Here is a 17,993-nt window from a genome sequence, read left to right as displayed (position 1 = left end):
CTACCTGCCTGCCAGTACCTGCCTCTCACAGGCCAGGCCCTCACCACCTATTGTGCCCTACCAGAAAGGGCAGATGAGTACTGCCTCAGGTTTCAATGCCAGTTCACCCGAGGCCTTTCCAGCCCTTCTAACAGAAGGAAGATAAAAACCACATATTCCTCAGAGTATGGCAACAAGAGTACATTATCAAGATCCAGAGTGATGGACAACCAATCAGCAATTTTTGGAGGCCCCACCCGAATACAGGTAGGTGAGTCAAGCAAAGTGTGTGGCCTGGTTCTTTGCAATGATACCAAGAGTCCTCGTAGGCCTCAAGCCAGGAACCCCCTTTCAGTGGGTAAATTACTCCCTCCCCTTTGCCCTGAACGTCTGGATCTGCCCCGAGTCTAATCCCATTCAGCCCCTTACTGTTTCCCTCGCTGTCAGCCCCTGCGCCCAAGTTCAAGCCTCGCGCGGCCTAGGGGGCGGGCCCATGAAGGGCGGGGGCGGGGACTGGGCGGGGACTGAAGGAGGGGGCGCGGCCTCAGTTCTGCCACCTTCCCCCCGGTCAGGAGCACAGCCGCCGCCGCCGCTGCCGCCGCCGCCGCCACCGCCGCGTCTTCTCAGCGTTGCGCACCACCCGCTGCCTTTGCCGCCGCAGCCCGGCTCCGGAGCGTAGAGCGAGGGGCACCGGCCCCGCAGCCTACCCACCCTTCGGGCCGCGTGCGCTGCAGCCGGCATGGGGGGCCACTAAGAGCAGGCACTCCTTCCCTCTGGCACCCCCTCCGGCCCCTGGCCACTGGACTCCGGCCAGCGAGCCTCGGGCACCTCTGCCCCCAGTCCGGCGCCTGGCACGGCCCTCCGCTCTGCCCCTCCGGCTCTGAGCATCGTGTCCCCGCCCCCCCCCCGCCCGCGCCTGGGACACCTGGGTCCTCCGGCGGCCCCGAGGAGAGGGGCGGGGGGGGGGGCATGAAGCCGCTGGAGAAATTTCTGAAGAAGCAGACGTCGCAGCTGGCGGGGCGAACGGTGGCGGGAGGTCCCGGCGGGGGTCCGGGTAGCTGCGGCGGGCCTGGAGGGGGTGGGGGACCTGGCGGGGGCGGCGGTCCAACCGGGGGACCGCGGCCACTGCAGCGGCGTCAGAGCGTGTCTCGCCTGCTGCTCCCAGCTTTCCTCCGGGAGCCCCCCGCCGAGCCGGGGCTGGAGCCGCCCCCTGAGGAGGACGGGGGCGAGCTGGCGGGGGTCGCGGAGGAGCTCAGCAGCAGGGGGCCCTGTTGGCTGCAGCTAGAGGAGGTGCCAGGGCCCGGACCGCTCGGGGGAGGGGGGGCCCTGCGCTCCCCTTCCTCGTACTCCTCAGATGAGCTGTCCCCGGGCGAGCCCCTGCCTTCCCCACCCTGGGCCCCCCTGGGCGCCCCCGAGCGGCCGGAGCATCTTCTGAACCGGGTTCTGGAGCGGCTGGCTGGAGGGGCCACCAGGGACAGCGCTGCCTCAGGTAAGGAGTCGGCCAGCTCATCCATCCCCCAGTAGGGGGTCGTCCCCTGGTTGCTCTTCCTTGCCCTTGGAGAGTGGGGGTGGCGCTGCGCGGAGCCTCGGTGTGGGGTTGAGTGGTCTGGTCAGCTGAAGTGGGCTAGGGGCCTACGGGAGGGACAGACCCTTCTGCAGTGGAGAAGTGGCAGTGCCACCTTCCTCCCTGTAGCAGCTTCAGCCAGTGGCTGGGGAAGAAGCTGAACCTCTTTCTCTCCTTAAGCCACCTCTCCTCTCCCCCGGACATCTTATCCAGCCCTTCCTAGGTCCCTGATGTTGACTGCGTCCTTCTGTGGCCCCAAATTCGGGCCTGACATGCTAAGATGGACGCTGCCCAGACCAGTCAGTGTGGCCCCCTAGAGGTGGCCAAGCCCTGAAAGACCTTCCAGGAGTCCCCAGTTCTGTTTAGAAGCCCCAGAGCAGAGGGCTGGCCCACTCAGGGTGCGGGTGGGGGGGCAGTGCCAGACAGGCATGGGGCCCAAGGTGCCTTTTGGGCCCAGCCAAAGGGATGCGTTGTCCTCAGCAGCTTGGGGGGAGGGCTGCGTTCTCGTTCGGGGCTAAGAAGGTATTTGGTGGGGGAAAGGTGGCCGGGCAGACATCAGGGCCCTGCAGCATCTGGGGGTGGGGGTGGTCTGAACCTCTCCAACTCCTGCCTGTCCATCGTCAGGCTTCAGCACATGGACTCTTTAAGAAAAAAAAAATAACCACACCCTGAGAAGCTTATTCCCTAAACGAAGATGCTATTTCACCACTTCCCACCAGCACCCCTACTAAGGGGATTTTGAGGAAACTGAGGCCCCAGATTGCTAGTTAGTGGCTGAGGTAGAAGACTTACAGTTCACTAAGCTGAGGGGCTGAGGGTCGGGAGCCCTGGTCGTGGGCCTAAGGATGGGGGTTTAACACTTTGCTCCCAGACCTTAGCGGGGACCCCAAACTCAGGTGTGTGGAATAGGGCTCTACTCCCCTGGATTCTTCTCAAGACCCAAGTCCTCTCTTTGGCTCAGGCCGTAGTTGCCCTGGGGAGCTGACACCTTTTGGATTTAATTAGAAAAATATCAGACACACACAGCTTTCCTAACCATAACTTCCCGCCTACACCACACACCCTATGTCTCTATGACACATTCCCTGGGGAGGCTGTGCTTTGGACCAGAGCCTGCTTTGGAAGAGACAGACGCCAAACTGTAGCCCCCATAGCAGCATCTTTCCGACTCAGCCCCATGTTCCTCTTCCTTTGCTCCGTTAGGCTGTCTTGTGAGATAAAGAGTAGAGGACAGGGAGTTCCCGTTGTGGTTCAGGGATAACAAACCTAACTAGTATCCATGAGGACGCAGGTTTGATTCCTGGCCTTGCTCAGTGGGTTAAGGATCGGGTGTTGCCATGAGCTGCGTTGCTGTGGTTGTGGGGTAGGCCAGCAGCTATAGCTCCGATTTGACCCCTAGCCTGGGAACCTCCATATGCGGCCCCTGTGGCCCTAAAAAGACCAAAAAAAAAAAAAAAAAAAAAAGGTAGAGGACAGATGCTGGCCATCCCCCATCCCTGGACCTGAGGGTCAGAGCTGGGGGGCTCTCAGACTTGCTTGAAGAACACAGCCTCTGGCTGGACGGAGAGGAAAAGGGAGAGAGTGTCTTTCCTCTTCCTCAGGGGCCTGGTGGCACAGACACTGCTCAGTCTCCCCGGGGGAAGGACTTCCGAACTGACTGTCGCTGTGTTATCTGGACTGGAAGGCTGGATCCCCAGACTAACTGGTTTGGGGCAAACCAGTTCCAGAGTGAATGAGAGTCAGTTTAACCTGCCACTCTGATATTCTTCAACATAACCAATGCTCTCGAGCCATCTGGGTTCCCTCTAGAGCGTGTGGGAGGAAGGTACCCCCAGCTAGCCCAAGTCTCCCGAATGTCCAAGTAGCCCCATCTGACCACTGTGGTTGCCTCAGGCATACTGAGAAAAGAACAAAGACTCAGGAGTCTGGGTCCTTACTCCAGCTCCAGGCAAGTCCCTCCCAGCTCTGGGCCTCAGCGTCTCATTTGTGAACTGACATAGCTGAAGATCTTGTGCTGAGTCTCCTGCTCCACTTTCACGGCTAGAATTATAGGCCAGGGGATAGGGACCCAAGAGCCGTCAGAAGCCTTGGCTTTGTCCTGGGGCAGTGCCTGGGGACCTGGCCCTAACCTGTCCGGGTGAGGACACCTGGCTCCCTCCCCCCACCCTGCCTGTCTGTGTGTGCCAGGCTGCCCTGCCCCACCCCAGGGCCGGCTGCAAGTCAGGGCGACCTTGAACCTGGCTGACTGGCTGAGCCAGACCCAGATGGGGGTGTGGAGGGGGAAAGGGTGGTGTAAGGAGCCACTCCCCTCACCTTTGCATCATTAACTCTTCCATGCCTGGGCATCCAGAGGACACAGGCTTCCTATTTAAAGGCTTTGGGACCAAAGGGATGGCAGTTGCCATCTCCCTTTCAATGGGGCTGATTCTCACCTGCCAAGTTCGAACTCAAAGCTGTTAGGTAGGGATTGCGGAGGGGAGCAGGGACACACACGCACACACCTCCGACCCTAACCTCTGTGCTTAAAAGTTCTCTTTGTCTAGAGACACTTCTGTGAGCTACCTCTTTTCAGGGGGCAGATCTCAAGCTTGGTGTATGATCTGACCAGCTTCCCACACACATTGGAGAGCAGTGGGCGTGGCCATGGAAGGGCGCCCCCTCCTTCCCTCCAGCTGCCTTGGCAGCTGCCAACCCCACCCCCGCAGCGGCTGCCCAGAACCTTCACGTGTGTGCGCACGCGCGCTCCAAGACAGGGCAGGTGGCTGGGGCCCCAGCCTGGCTCAAGAGAATTTGCCCTCAGAGGCAGGAGGGGTTGGGGGTGGTGAGTGTCCAGTCGGGTCCTGGACGTGCCCTCCTGACATCAGTGGTGGCGTTTGATCTCCGCAGATATCCTGCTGGATGACATCGTTCTCACCCATTCTCTCTTCCTCCCCACGGAGAAATTTCTGCAGGAGCTACACCAGTAATATCCTTTTGTGGAGCTTGCAAAAGGGGAAGTCCAGGAGGGAGCCACTCCCCTGAGCCTACATGCCATGTGAGGGTCCAAGCTCTTCCCTTGAAAACACACCGGTGTTTCAATTCCAGGTTTTTCACTCACCAGCTGTGTGACCTTGGGCAGATCACCTCACCTCCTGGGGCCTCAGTTTCCTCTTCTGTAAAGTGGGGGTAGATAGCTCCCACCCTGCCTCCCTATGGGGCTGCTGTGGAGACCATTCTGAAAGCAGATGTGAGAGTGCTCTGGAACCTGCAGAGCCCTGTACAAATGTAAGGTGTTATTATTCTCTTATGAGTCCTCTCTCCTCATTGAATTATTGCACAAAACATCTGGCTGCCCAGCCAGTTATTACAGGGTCTGATGTAAACAGCAGGTGATGGCCATCCTTTAGTAGGGGCTACTAGAGACAAGCCACTGGCTGGGCTATTCTTAGGGTCTCTAGCTGAGTTATTCTAGAACCTAATCGTCAATGTCACGCTAGTGAGTAGAATGTCATAGGCTCTCTTAGAAACACCAGGTCTTACACTGAGACTCATGGTCAGGTTTGTGGTTAGCACCATCCGCTTCTATGCTGTGAGCTCCGGGCTGTGGGCTGATCAGAGATGGTGGGTGGGCCCAGGCAGAGTAGCTTCGAGGGAATTTCCTCAAGTGAAATTCACACAGACGGGAGCTGGATGTGGTCAAGTGGGTGCCATCTTTACCCACCCTGAGCAAAAACCTGGTCTGGGGCACCAGAGGGTCTTGGTTTCAGGGACCGCAGGATCTCCTTTCTTCCTGACCTTGAACCTAAAGAATTACTAGGGGTGGCCTTGCCTCCCATTGCTTCCCATATCCCTTCCCAGTTTCCTCGGGCCCGTCTGCCCAGGCCTTTTTCTTAACTTAGGGGTCAGCTTTGTCTGGGCCGGTGGCATGGAGGGCCCCGAGGGACTGGGCCGGAAGCAGGCCTGTCTAGCCATGCTCCTTCATTTCTTGGACACCTACCAGGGGCTGCTGCAGGAGGAGGAGGGGGCTGGCCGCATCATCAAGGTGGGCCTGGAATGAGAAGGCGGGTGAGCAGGCTGTTTGCTCTGGAAGGGGGCCACTGAAGGAGCCATACTTCTCAAGCTCGGTACCTATTTGGAAAAGCTGCCGGCGGGCTTTAGCTTACATGGTTCTCCGGTGCTCAAAGGCATGGAGCTCCTGCTTCGCCCTGGCTGGGAGTCAGGCATGCGATGAGACCCCGCCCTGACCTCTCTCTCCTCCTCTCCGCAGGATCTGTACCTGCTGATTATGAAGGATGAGTCCCTTTACCAGGACCTCCGAGAGGACACACTGAGGTTGCACCAGCTTGTGGAAACGGTGGAGCTAAAGTGAGGGGAATGGGCTGGGTGGGGACAGGAAGGACGTGCCCCTTGTGCCTCTATTACAGGGCTGGGTCCCTCTGGCCTTTTGGCTCCAAGATAGTTTTATTTTCAGTCCCTTCCTCTTACTGGACAGTAGCACAAAGCACTGCCTTCAGTCATTCTGGGGAGCTCCCATCCTTTTATTTGTCAATGCAGTGGTGTACTGATTAATATTTAACAACCCAGCACTTTCAGGAAGACAGCCCTGATATGTAGCTTTTGCTGATTCCCATGGTGTAAATTCTCTCACCATGGTTGATTTCAAGCTGCCACCATGACATCACTGAGTGTGACGCTGAGAAGAGAGGAGAGCTGTGCAGGCCATTGTGTAGTATTTTCACCATACAAATCGAATAGACACAAATAACCTGAAGAGCATGGATAAGAGTAAAATGTAGTGCAACAATTAGGAAACTGCTTTTCTGGTAATGATTTGGCTATATGTTCATATAATAAATATATGTTTATATACAATGATTTATATACATTAGCATGTGTGTGTGTGTGTGTGTGTGTGTGTGTGTGTGTATCTATCTATAGATAGGTAGATACAGTTTTTTTTAATGGCCACACCCTTGGCATACAGACTGAATCCGAGCCACAGCTGTGACCTTGCAGGATCCTTTAACCCCCTGTGCCAGGCCAGGGATGGAACCTACTCCTCCGCAGTGACCCAAGCTGCTGCAGTTGGATTCTTAACCCACTGTGCCACAGCGGAAACTCCTATAATTAATTTTTAATTTTTTAATTTTTTTACATTTTTTTGTCTTTTGTCTTTTTAGGGCCATACCCATGGCATGTGGAGGTTCCCAGGGTAGGGTTTGGATCGGAGCTACAGCTGCTAGCCTACGCCACAGCCACATCAGCACCAGACCTGAGCTTCATCTGTGACCTACACCACAGCTCATGGCAACGCCAGATCCTTAACCCACTGAGCGAGGCCAGGGATCAAACCTGCGTCCTCACAGATGCTAGTCAGATTCGTTTCCACTGGGTCACGCTGGCAACTCCCCTATAATTAATTTTTTATTGGCGGTGTTTAACACCAGTTAGCAAAATTCCCCCAAATGGAACAATCTGCTTTCATGAGCCAATGTGAGCCAGCTTCAGGATACCACTGCAGCCATCTCTCCTTGTCTTTGGCCCTTTCAGCTTCTCTCCGCTCCATCCCACCATCACAGCCCTCATTTAGGCCTCATCATCTCTCACCTGGATTATCAACACAGCCTCCCAGCCAGGGCTTCAGTTTATGGTCTTGTGTCTTTCTTTGGCTGACACCAGAGAAATCTTTCAAACTTGACAACACTGCTTCTGTTCCCAGAGTACCCACGGCCCCCCACTGCCTACAAGAGAGAGCTGCAGCATCCTCGCCCCTCTCTTTCGGCCAGGCCTTCGCATCTCATCTCCTACATCCCCTTCACCCATGACTCTCCCTATACTCCCCACCATTCCATGAACTCCTGTGCGGTCCCCACTTCCTGCTGTCATTTATAGGTCCACCTCAGAGTGCCCTCCTCTCACCCCTTCTCTTCCTGTTGCCCTTCAAGGTCCAGGTCAAATGCCATCTTCTTTTTGTTTGTTTGTTTTTTGTTTTTTTGCTTTTTAGGGCCGCACCTGCGGCATATGGAGGATCCCAAGCCAGGGGTCAATCAGAGCTACAGCTGCCAGCCTACACCACAGCCACAGCCACGCCAGATCCTTAACCCACTGAGCGAGGGCAGGAATTGAACCCACGTCCTCATGGATACCAGTAGGGTTCATTACCACTGAGCCTTGATAAGAACTCCAAATGCCATCTTCTCAGTGAAGACTTCCCAGATGCTCTTTTTAGCAGTGGCTATCCCTCCCCCGTATCAACATAATGCTTCTTGTACCTTTATTATGTCACCTAGCACCTCCTGCCTTGTGTTAGAAGCAGCTGTATGCATGTCTGTCTCCCTCCCAGACTGTGAAGTTCTTGTTGGCAAAATTAGGCAAACAGCTGATGACCTACACCTACCGTGTGCCAGGCAGGTGCCAGCTAGGCCCGCAGGATGAAAATAATATTCAGTAAGCAGCATTCAGTCCTGCAGAAGAGATAAGACATGAATATAAGCAAATATTAGCTCCATGTGCTATAGCAGTTAAGACAAAAAAAGTGATCTTTCCTGGTAGCTGGGGTGGATAGAGAAGAGGAAGAGGTGGCGCTTGATTTGGGTCATGGGAACAACTGTCCTACACAGGCTATTGTCCTTTCTTCTGACCCCCTTCACCACTCTCTGAATCTGATGCCAGGGCGTCCTGGACCCAGTTCAGGAATCCCTGTTGATGTTGCCTGCCTGGTGTGCGGTATGCCTGGCAGGGCTTCCTGATGCCCAGCTGTGTCCACACCAGGATCCCAGAGGAGAGCCAGCCGCCCAGCAAGCAGGTGAAGCCACTCTTTCGCCACTTCCGTCGGATAGACTCCTGTCTGCAGACCCGCGTGGCCTTCCGGGGTTCCGATGAGAGTGAGTGTGGGCAGGAGGCGGGGTACGGCTTCCTGAGCAGCTCTGGGGCCCCCAGGGGGTCTCTGGTTCTTGGGCACCCTTGGTGGAGTCTCCTTGTGTCACAGAACCAGTCCTTTTCACAGCATCTTTTTCAGAGGCCCACCCACTGAGTGGTGGGGTGAAGTGGGGTGGGGTAGGGAACAGGGGGCACCTAGGAGGGGACTGGGCCGCTGCTGCCATTCTGCCCACTGGTGAAAAGCCACCTTCCGGTCTCTGTCCAGTCTTCTGCCGGGTCTACATGCCTGACCACTCTTACGTGACCATACGCAGCCGCCTCTCAGCATCCGTGCAGGACATCCTGGGCTCTGTGACGGAGAAACTGCAGTACTCAGAGGAGCCTGCGGGGCGTGAGGATTCCCTCATCCTGGTAGCTGTAGCCTCCTCAGGAGGTGAGGGTCAGAAAGAGTTGGGCTGGGGGGCCACAGGAGGAGAAACTCACAAGCCCAGTGCCCTGGGGCGTGGGTCAAGACTGAATTCTAGGCCCTGGCAGCTCCAAGTGTGGTCCTGAGACCAGCCCCACGAGCATCACCCCCAGAGCTTGCTAAAAACACAGGATCTCAGACCCCACTCCAGGCCTGGTGGATCAGAATGTGCATGTTAACAAGATCCCCAGCTGATGCCTATGCCCATTAAAGCTGGGGAAGCCCTGAACCAGGACATTTGGATGCTGATCTGGGTGCCTGCCTCTCCCTGGCCTTGGGATCTGTCCTTTACCCTCCTTGAGCATCTAAGGATGATGTGTTTTTGAGGCTAAAGACCCAAGGTGGGTCTCCAGTCCTGATAGGAAGGCAAAAATCCTGAAATGTAGTCACAGCCTTATTTTCCTTTAAGACAGAGAAAAAAATTCTTATTTCCCCAGTGTCACAGGGATGATAGAATGAGAGAAGAGCTATAAAGAATATTGGGAGCAAAAAGGAGATTATAAATGCAAGAGGTTTTTTTGGGTTTTTTTTCTTTTGCTTTTTAGGGCCACACCTGCAGCATATGGAGGTTCCCAGGCTAGGGGTCGAATTGGAGCTACAGCTGCCAGCCTACACCACAGCCATAGCAACGCAGGATCTGAGCCACATCTGCAACCTACACCACGGCTCAGGCAACGCCAGATCCTTAACCCACTGAGTGAGGCCAGGGATTGAACCCGCAACCTCATGGTTCCTAGTAGGATTCGTTTCCACTGCACCACAACGGGAACTCCGAGAAATCATTTTTTGGAATAAACATGGCGTACACTGGTGATCGTATGGGTCCTGTCAGTCTGGAACATGTCTGGGTGGGGTTAGGAGTTCCTGGATGGGACAGCGGCAGGGCTGGGGGTGAGGGTGCAGGGGCCGGGGTTGAGGCAGAGTAGCTCGTTCTCCTGCAGAGAAAGTCCTTCTCCAGCCGACGGAAGACTGTGTGTTCACCACGCTGGGCATCAACAGCCACCTGTTTGCTTGTACCCGGGACAGCTATGAGGCCCTGGTAAGAACTCCCTCACAAAGCTTGGGCTGGGAGCGAAGGAAGGCTAAGAGGGGGGTGGAAGCAGAAACTCACAAGCCAGCCGGGAGTGGCGCCCAGCCCCTGTGCCCCTTTGTGCCACTAGGTGCCCCTCCCCGAGGAGATCCAGGTCTCCCCTGGGGACACCGAGATCCACCGAGGGGAGCCTGAGGACGTCGCCAACCACCTTACCGCCTTCCACTGGGAGCTGTTCCGCTGTGTGCACGAGGTGGGGATGAGGGCTGGAACTGGACTGGGGGCATGGAGGGAGGGCGTAGGCTCGGATGCTCCCTTGCAGCACCCCCTGGGGCAATGCACCTAGAACCTCTCTCAGCTTTTGTCCCCTTATCTTGGAAAAAAAAAGAGAGGGAGAGAGAGAGAGAGAGATTATCCCCCTCACCCCCCGCCCTCGGTGCCTAAGTGCTTCTTACACCAGAAGCTGACCCACGGGTTCGTATTTGTAAAATATTCACTATGAAATAAAATAAGGCAGCAACAGTAATGTCGATCAGATGGTTGCAGCGCCTGGCACCTGGTAACCGTTGAGTAGATGGTAGAGCTTTATTAATCTTGGTTGGTTTCCCCCCTCCCCCGTCTCTGTTGCCTCCTGTCCTGTCCCTGTTTTTTCTATTTTCCACCCCTCCCGCCCCCGCCCTCCTGCCTTTCCCTGCTCACCACCTCGCCCTACCGTCTTCCCACCCCCACCCCACCCGCACGCCCTGGCGGCCCCTCCGCCACCGTGGGTGCAGCTGGAGTTCGTGGACTACGTGTTCCACGGGGAGCGCGGCCGCAGGGAGACGGCCAACCTGGAGCTGCTGCTGCAGCGCTGCAGCGAGGTCACGCACTGGGTGGCCACCGAGGTGCTGCTCTGCGAGGCCCCGGGCAAGCGCGCGCAGCTGCTCAAGAAGTTCATCAAGATCGCGGCCATGTGAGTGCGTCGCCCCGGCCGGGGACGGGGAGGCCACCGCCACCCGACGCCCCACTGACCCTACCTCCCGCCTCCGCAGCTGCAAGCAGAACCAGGACCTGCTGTCCTTCTACGCCGTGGTCATGGGGCTGGACAACGCCGCGGTCAGCCGCCTGAGGCTCACCTGGGAGGTGATGAGACCTCTTGGCTTTCCTCGCCTCCCACCCGCGCTGGCCTACCTCGGGGATCTTGGCCCCCAGCCTCAGTCTCGATATTCCGGGCTCAGCCCCAGAGCGGCCCCTCCGGGACCGGACCGAAGCTTGCCTCTAGGGAGCTTTGTGCCAATTGGAAAGAGGCGCCCTCTTCTGGCAGACACAGCCCCAGGACACACAGCGGGGCTGGGGGACCTGTCCCGGTCCGTGCACATTTGTGAAGAGGCAGATACCACGTCTGGGTGGGTGGGAGACTGCAGGGAAAGGCAACCCAGGGCAGGCTGCAGACTTGGCTCTTGGAGTCCAGACAGCGCCACGCTGAGGCCCCTTTTATGTGGCACGTGCATCAGCAGAGGCCTCCATTTGCCCGGAGTAACTCATTCCTCGGACTAGGGAAGGGCTGGCTGGACCTCCCCACCCGCCAGCTTCCCAGCCCCCCATAAGACACTCAGGCCCTTTCCCCCTCTAACACCTGGGGATTAGTCAGGAGATCCGTGGAACCCAAGGAGCTCCAGACTCTGACATTTCTTCCCCTTCCTTCAAACTGCAGAAGCTGCCGGGGAAATTCAAGAATTTGTTCCGCAAATTTGAGAACCTGACAGTGAGTGGCTTTGGCTCTTTTTATCTGCGCCTGGGCTGGCACACTAGAGACTTTATGTGCCCATAAACCTTTCACCTCAAGCTTCCCTTTCAAGGTTTTTAGTGCCTGCAACCCCCCCCTCCCTCCCAACCCTGCTGGGCGGGAAGATGGGAGGGCTACTGTTTTGTTATCGCTGGACAGGAGGGGAGAGCAGCGAAGCCTCTGGCTAGACACCCAAACACACCCGTCTGCCTGCAGATATCTCTAGGGCAGGGGATGGGGGAGCACTTGGCGTGCACTGGGTCTATCTGTCCTTTATCCCTCTTTTGCGGATGCTAGGACCCCTGCAGGAACCACAAAAGCTACCGAGAAGTGATCTCCAAGATGAAACCCCCTGTGATTCCTTTTGTGCCTCTGATCCTCAAAGGTGAGGGTCACCTCCAAGCAATGTTCTCCTCTCCACACTCTCCAGGCCCCCCCTCTGACCCTCAGTCCCCTCTCAACTCAGCTCTGTGTGTGCCCATCTAGAGAGGAGCACCCCCCCAACACTGGGTGCACTCTGGGGGAGGGGAAGGGCCCTTGGACGCGTCTTTTTTTTTTTTTTTTTGCTTTTTAGGGCCACACCTGCAGCATATGGAGGCTCCCAGGCTAGGGGTTGAATCAGAGCTACAGCTGCCAGCCTACACTACAGCCACAGCAACAAAGGATCTGAGCCACATCTGCGACCTATACCACAGCTCACGGCAACGCCAGATCCTTAACCCACTGAGCGAGGCCAGGGATCGAACCCGAAACCTCATAGTTACATCAGATTCATTTCTGCTGCGCCACAACGGGAACTCCAAGGGACGAGCTCTCTTATCCACCTGCTTCTCTCCCCATCCCTAGACCTGACTTTCCTGCACGAGGGGAGTAAGACCCTTGTAGATGGCTTGGTGAACATTGAGAAGCTGGTGAGTGACACTGCCCACCCGGGTCCCATGAGTGGGGGGGCGGGCTGGGCTCCTCCCCTTCTCCCGGATCCCCCTAGAGACAGCAGCCTTTCTCATGGTGCCCAGCTTTCCTGACAGGCTCCTAACTGTCTCCCTGGTGGTATTGCTGTGGCAACCTGCCCACGGGTGGCAAAGCTGAGAGACAGCTCAGGTTGCCGGCCTACTGTACCTCCCCCTCACCTGGCACCCTGTTCCACCCGTTCTTTGGTCCTTCAGAGACTCTCCAGAGTTGGGGACTGGCAGGAGAAAAACCAGCAGAATTAGAGATCGGAGGAGGGGGAGTGTTAAAGGGGGGAGCGTCTTTGTTTGCCCTTTTCAGGGCTCATTCCTTGTCATCTCCCAGCATTCAGTGGCTGAAAAGGTGAGGACAGTCCGCAAATACCGCAGCCGGCCCCTGTGTGAGTATCCAGGCTTTTGAGAGCCTTACAGGTAGAGCTTTGACCCAGTGGGAGGGTTCCTGGGAGAACTCCCGGGGAGAACTCATGGCTCGAATGTCTGTTTCCTTGAATGTGTCCTTTCTTCATTCTCTCCTCGACCTCACCGGGGCGGGGGTGCAGGGGGAGCCCAACATGCATCCCATTTGTCACCCTTCTCCTCTGGCTGGTGTGTGTGTAGGGGAGGAAGGGAGGCTGGCCACCTGACTGCCCTGCTCTTCTTAACACCCTCAGGCCTCGATATGGAAGCCTCCCCGCATCACCTGCAGACCAAGGCGTATGTGCGCCAGTTCCAGGTCATCGACAACCAGAACCTCCTCTTCGAGCTTTCCTACAAGCTGGAGGCCAACAGTCAGTGAGAACAGAGGTTCTGGCCGGGCCCTTACCAGGGTCCTCGGGCACCTGGCACTCAAGCACTTTGCACGACGTCCCAACCTGCATCGTGACCTCTTTCCCTGGAGCCACTTCCCGCCCCACGGGGAAGAGCTGGGAGGACTCACCCCTGGACTCATAAGCCTGTTCATGCTGACGTCCTCTCCCCCTGGCGCCCTCAAGGCCAAACCACCCTCTCCGGGGGGGTTCCCGCGGTCCGGGGAAGGGGGGCAGAGCGCGCCTTCCGCTGGCCCCTCCCACCGAGGTCTGTTCCGGAGACAGGAGTCCCCAGCCTCCCCTTCCCAAGCCGGCAGGAAAGCTGCCCCCGCTCCTGCCTCTCAGAGCCCAATTGTGGGAGAGGTTGGCAGCCTTCCTCTCCACCACCTGCCCAGCCCAGCTTCTCCCTGGTCGCGGCTGCGACTCCTCACATGTACCCCCGGAATAGCATATTGCCCTTGTGTCCGTGTGTGCCTGCGCGCGCGCGCGGGTGCGCCTGTGTCCCCTTAGAAGGAGCGGGAGTGTATCTATTTGATAATGACGGAGGGGGTTGTGTGGGCTGGGGAGGGGGTCCTTCTGTTTGGTGCTACCCTTGTCGACTCTTTCCCCACCCCCACCCCTCCCTGCCCAGCCCCTCTGCTGCCCTGCACGCCCAGGCTTGTGGGTGAAGCTGCACGGGAGGGCAGGGAGCACGGCAGGTGCGAGGGTTGGCCATCAGCCCTCACGAGCCCCCAACTCAGGCCTCCCGGAGGTCCCTGGGTGGGCTCCCACGAGAGGGTAAAAGATGCTCAGGGAAACACAGGCCTCAGCCGCCTACAGGACCCTCCCTCTGCATTGCAGTGGGGTGAGGTGTGGCGATATCAGGAGTCAGGGGTGCCTGCTACCCATACTCCTGCTTTTAGGGTGTGTCACTGCCGAGAAGAGAGCAGTGGGAATTCCCAGCGTGGCGCAGCACAAAGGAATCTGATGAGGAACCATGAGGTTTCGGGTTCCATCCCTGGCCTCGCTCAGTGGGTTAAAGATCCGATGTTGCCATGAGCTGATCCCCCGTGGCTGTGGCTGTGGCAAAGGCAAGCAACTGCAGCCCGGATTGGGCCCCTGCCCTGGAACCCCGGGTGCGGCCCTAAAGAGCAAAAAGGAAAAAAAAAAAAAAAAAAAAAAAAGAGAAGGGAGTGGTGATCTCCCTTCTGTGGGGTATCAACACTCAGTCTCTTCCCCCCTGTCCTGACTCCCCCTGGGTCCTTCCCATCAGAGCCAGGCTGGGGTGGACCTGACCCTGGGGCAGGCAGCCCCCTGAAATTGGGGAGGGAACGGCAGAGAGGAAAAAGGCAGAACTGGACTCTGGCAATGCCTCTCTGTCTCCCTCCTTCTCCTGTCCCGCGCCTCCAGGGCTGAGGGGTGCAGGGCTCTGGCAGCTATGGGGTGAGGTTTCCTGGCGCCTCACCCTCCTTCTGGCACCACCTCTTTCCCTTCTGAAGAGGCAGCGGCCCCCAAAGCGACTGCTGCTCCTGCTCCGAGGGTGTATATATTTTTTACCAAAGGCTCTGGAATTGTAAATTTATTTTTTAAAACTCAAAGAGGGAAAGAGCCTTGTATCATATGTACACGATGTATCAGAAGTTATGTTGTACAGTCCCTTTTATACCGCAGTCTTGCTCCTGCTGCACAAAATGTCTGTGGACGCCCCGACCCCACCACATCCACAGGCGCCGTGTCCCACCCCCTCGGTCCCTCACAGACAGTGACCGTGCCCCCTCCTGCTCCCTGCCTCCTCCCTGCTACTGCGGATGTGCCCTTCCTCCCGACCCCTCTCAGCAGCCTTGTCACTCCAGCTCTCCCAGCCCTCCTCAAGCCCTGGGGCCCACTGGTCCCCTCTTGGCTGCTGCCCGCCCCTAGCCTTGACGCCTGCCCTGCTGCCTCCCAGGGGCCTCCCGGGCCCCTTCCTGTGCCCCACAGCTTTACCAGAGTGAATCGTGTGTGCTGTACAGGCTCAGTTGTCATTGCAGAAACCTCCAGACGGAGTAAAAGCCAATAAAAGTCTATGAATCAACCCACCTGCTGTTCTCCATTCTGTTTCTTTGAGGCTGGGGTACCCGGGCCTAGAGAGGGGAGAGCGAATCACCTCTCAGGGCTCTGGGCTGCCTCAGCCAGGCTGTTCTGGAGTGACTTGGAAAATGTGGGCGAGGAGTTCCCTTGTGGCTCAGTGGGTTAAGGACCTGGCATTGTCACAGCTGTGGCTCTGGTTGCTGCTGTGGCATGGGTTTGATTCCTCATGCTACTGGTGTGCCCCACCCCACCCCATTTTTTTATTTTTTATTTTAATTTTATTTTATTTTTTGTCTTTTTGCCTTTTCTAGGGCTGCTCCCGCGGCATATGGAGGTTCCCAGGCTAGGGGTCGAATCGGAGCTGTAGCCACCGGCCTACGCCAGAGCCACAGCAACATGGGATCCGAGCCGCGTCTGCAACCTACACCACAGCTCACGGCAACGCCGGATCGTTAACCCACCGAGCAAGGGCAGGATTGAACCCGCAACCTTAAGGTTCCTAGTCGGATTTGTTAACCACTGCGCCACGACAGGAACTCCCCATTTTTTTAAATAAATAAAGAAAATGTGGGTGAGAGGAAAAGGTGCTGACCTTGTGCAACGTGCCACCTAGTGCCTGGAACCTGGAAGTGTGAATGTTTTCATTCTTCCATGTTCCAGGATATGTGCTCACATTTTATCCTAACACTGCCATGTGGAAGCTGGAAACTGAGCAGTGTCAGCATAATGTCCAAATCTCAGGGTGAGTGAGGGGGCAGAACGGGGCCCCTAACCCAGATCTGTCCACTGCAGACAGCAGGTGTGTTCACCAGCCGCTACCCAGACAGCGTGCATTCGGCACACAAGCAGTGTCTACCAGTTATACTAACATGTGGGGCATCTAGAGCCCACCGTTGGGCTCTAAAGAGAGCCTGAGCCCCAGGAGACGTGGCATACTGAAACAGCTACGCCAGAGCCCTTGACCTTCCTGGTCCTGATCAGTTATTCCCTCAGTCTTCTGCATCTCGGAAAATGGTCCTCTCAGCCACTCAAGATTTCCAGCCAAGAATCTAGGACTCACCCTTAATGCCTTTCATCCCTCGCTCGTCTCGTGGGCCTGGTGGCTGCAATTCCAGAACACATCCCAATCGGTCCACTTCGCTATGACGTCTTTATAACCACCTAGTCCAAACCACTTTCATGTCTTCCCTGGACGACTGCACTAGCCTCCTACCTGGGCTCTCTCGGCTTCCTCTTCCTAATGCACCCTTAATCCCACCAGTTTTTCCACACTGCAGCCAGGGTGCTCCTTTTTTTTTTTTTTTTTTGCTGCTCCTATAGCACGCAGAAGTTCCCCAGCCAAGGAACAAACCTGCGCCACAGCAGTGACAACTCAGGATCCTTAATCTGCTGTGCCACCAGGGAACTCCCCAGGGGGCTCTTTTAAAAACCTAATCAAATAATGCATGGCTAAACTTAAAAGAGAGCAGAGATACCAAGAATCAATGAGGATATGGGACAAATAGCACTTCACTGCTGGGAGTGTAAATTGGTACAACAGTTTGGAAAACTCTTTGGTTGTGTCTACTAAAATTAGATGGGGAGTTCCCTCGTGGCTCAGTGGAGTAAGGATCCAGCATTGTCCCTGCTGTGGCTCTGGTTACAGCTGAGGTGTGTTTCAATCCCTGGCCTGGGAATTTCTGCATGATGTGAGTGCAGCCAAAAACAAAAAACAAAAACAAGACAAAACCAAACCTAAATGTACACTACACTTGTGAGCTAGCATTTCCACTGCTAGGTGTATATACAAGAGAACTGAATGCTTATGTTCACAGAAAGGCTTTTTATTTTTTTTTTATTTTTTATTTTTTTTTGTGTTTTTGTCTTTTTGTCTTTTGTTGTTGTTGCTATTTCTTGGGCCGCTCCCGCGGCATATAGAGGTTCCCAGGCTAGGGGTTGAATCGGAGCTGTAGCCACTAGCCTACGCCAGAGGCACAGCAACGCAGGATCCGAGCCGTGTCTGCAACCTACACCACAGCTCACGGCAACGCCAGATCGTTAACCCACTGAGCAAGGGCAGGGACCGAACCCGCAACCTCATGGTTCCTAGTCGGATTCGTTAACCACTGCGCCACGACGGGAACTCCAGAAAGACTTTTTAAAAATTAATTAATTAATTCTGGAGGGGCCACACCTGCAGCATGTGGAAGTGCCCTGGCCAGGGATCAAACGAACCCTCATGCCACAGCTGTAACCAGAGCTGATGCAGAGACAGTGCCAGATCCTTAACCTTCTGTGCCACGAGGGAACTCCCCGAAAGACTTTACAAATGACCGTCATAGCAGGTTCATTCATGATAAAGAGTTGGGAAAAAAAACCAGCGTCCTTTAACAGCTGAATGGACAAATCAATTGTAGTGTATTCTTACAGTGGAATGTTAAACGGCAATAAAAAGGAACAAACAGGGAGTTCCTGTTGTATGTATATACATATATATATATATATTTTTTTGCTTTTTAGGTCTGCATCTGCGGCTTATGGAGATTCCCAGGC

The 17,993-nt window shown here is 56.0% G+C and overlaps 1 protein-coding gene and 1 long non-coding RNA gene across 5 annotated transcripts; one reads left to right on the top strand and one right to left on the bottom strand.

Annotated features, from left to right (window-relative positions):
• The first annotated feature begins 551 nt into the window (after positions 1-551).
• Positions 552-15,469, top strand: RAPGEFL1 (Rap guanine nucleotide exchange factor like 1). 4 transcript variants are annotated; one of them, XM_084984624.1, is made up of 16 exons: positions 571-1,468; positions 3,228-3,341; positions 4,408-4,508; positions 5,429-5,564; positions 5,790-5,887; positions 8,294-8,406; positions 8,667-8,834; positions 9,809-9,906; positions 10,028-10,150; positions 10,671-10,849; positions 10,929-11,019; positions 11,591-11,641; positions 11,960-12,047; positions 12,509-12,573; positions 12,956-13,010; positions 13,281-14,583. In XM_084984624.1, exons 2-16 carry the CDS (start codon positions 3,276-3,278, stop codon positions 13,403-13,405), a joined length of 1,557 nt encoding a protein of 518 aa, XP_084840750.1. In that variant the 5' UTR covers positions 571-1,468; positions 3,228-3,275; the 3' UTR covers positions 13,406-14,583. The 4 variants fall into 4 exon arrangements, with proteins under 4 accessions (XP_003131535.2, XP_084840750.1, XP_084840749.1 ...); XM_003131487.6 differs by lacking the exon at positions 3,228-3,341 and having other exon boundaries at positions 552-1,468; positions 4,430-4,508; positions 13,281-15,469; XM_084984623.1 differs by lacking the exons at positions 3,228-3,341; positions 5,429-5,564 and having other exon boundaries at positions 959-1,468; positions 4,430-4,577; positions 13,281-15,469.
• On the bottom strand, positions 6,039-10,247 carry LOC102163646 (uncharacterized). The gene is made up of 3 exons (XR_002337118.2): positions 10,114-10,247; positions 7,920-7,986; positions 6,039-6,288 (listed from the first exon to the last, which is right to left on the bottom strand). It is a non-coding gene; the product is annotated as an uncharacterized LOC102163646 (long non-coding RNA).
• Positions 15,470-17,993: the final 2,524 nt, after the last annotated feature.

This window comes from Sus scrofa, chromosome 12, assembly GCF_054392235.1.
Source record: "Sus scrofa isolate SSC_HxYL_T2T_F1_AM1 chromosome 12, Sscrofa_HxYL_maternal_Yorkshire_Landrace_v2.0, whole genome shotgun sequence".
Classification (NCBI taxonomy): Eukaryota; Metazoa; Chordata; class Mammalia; order Artiodactyla; family Suidae; genus Sus; species Sus scrofa.
The sequence above is the reverse complement of the archived record's forward strand: the minus strand, read 5'-3'. Positions and strand labels throughout refer to the sequence as shown.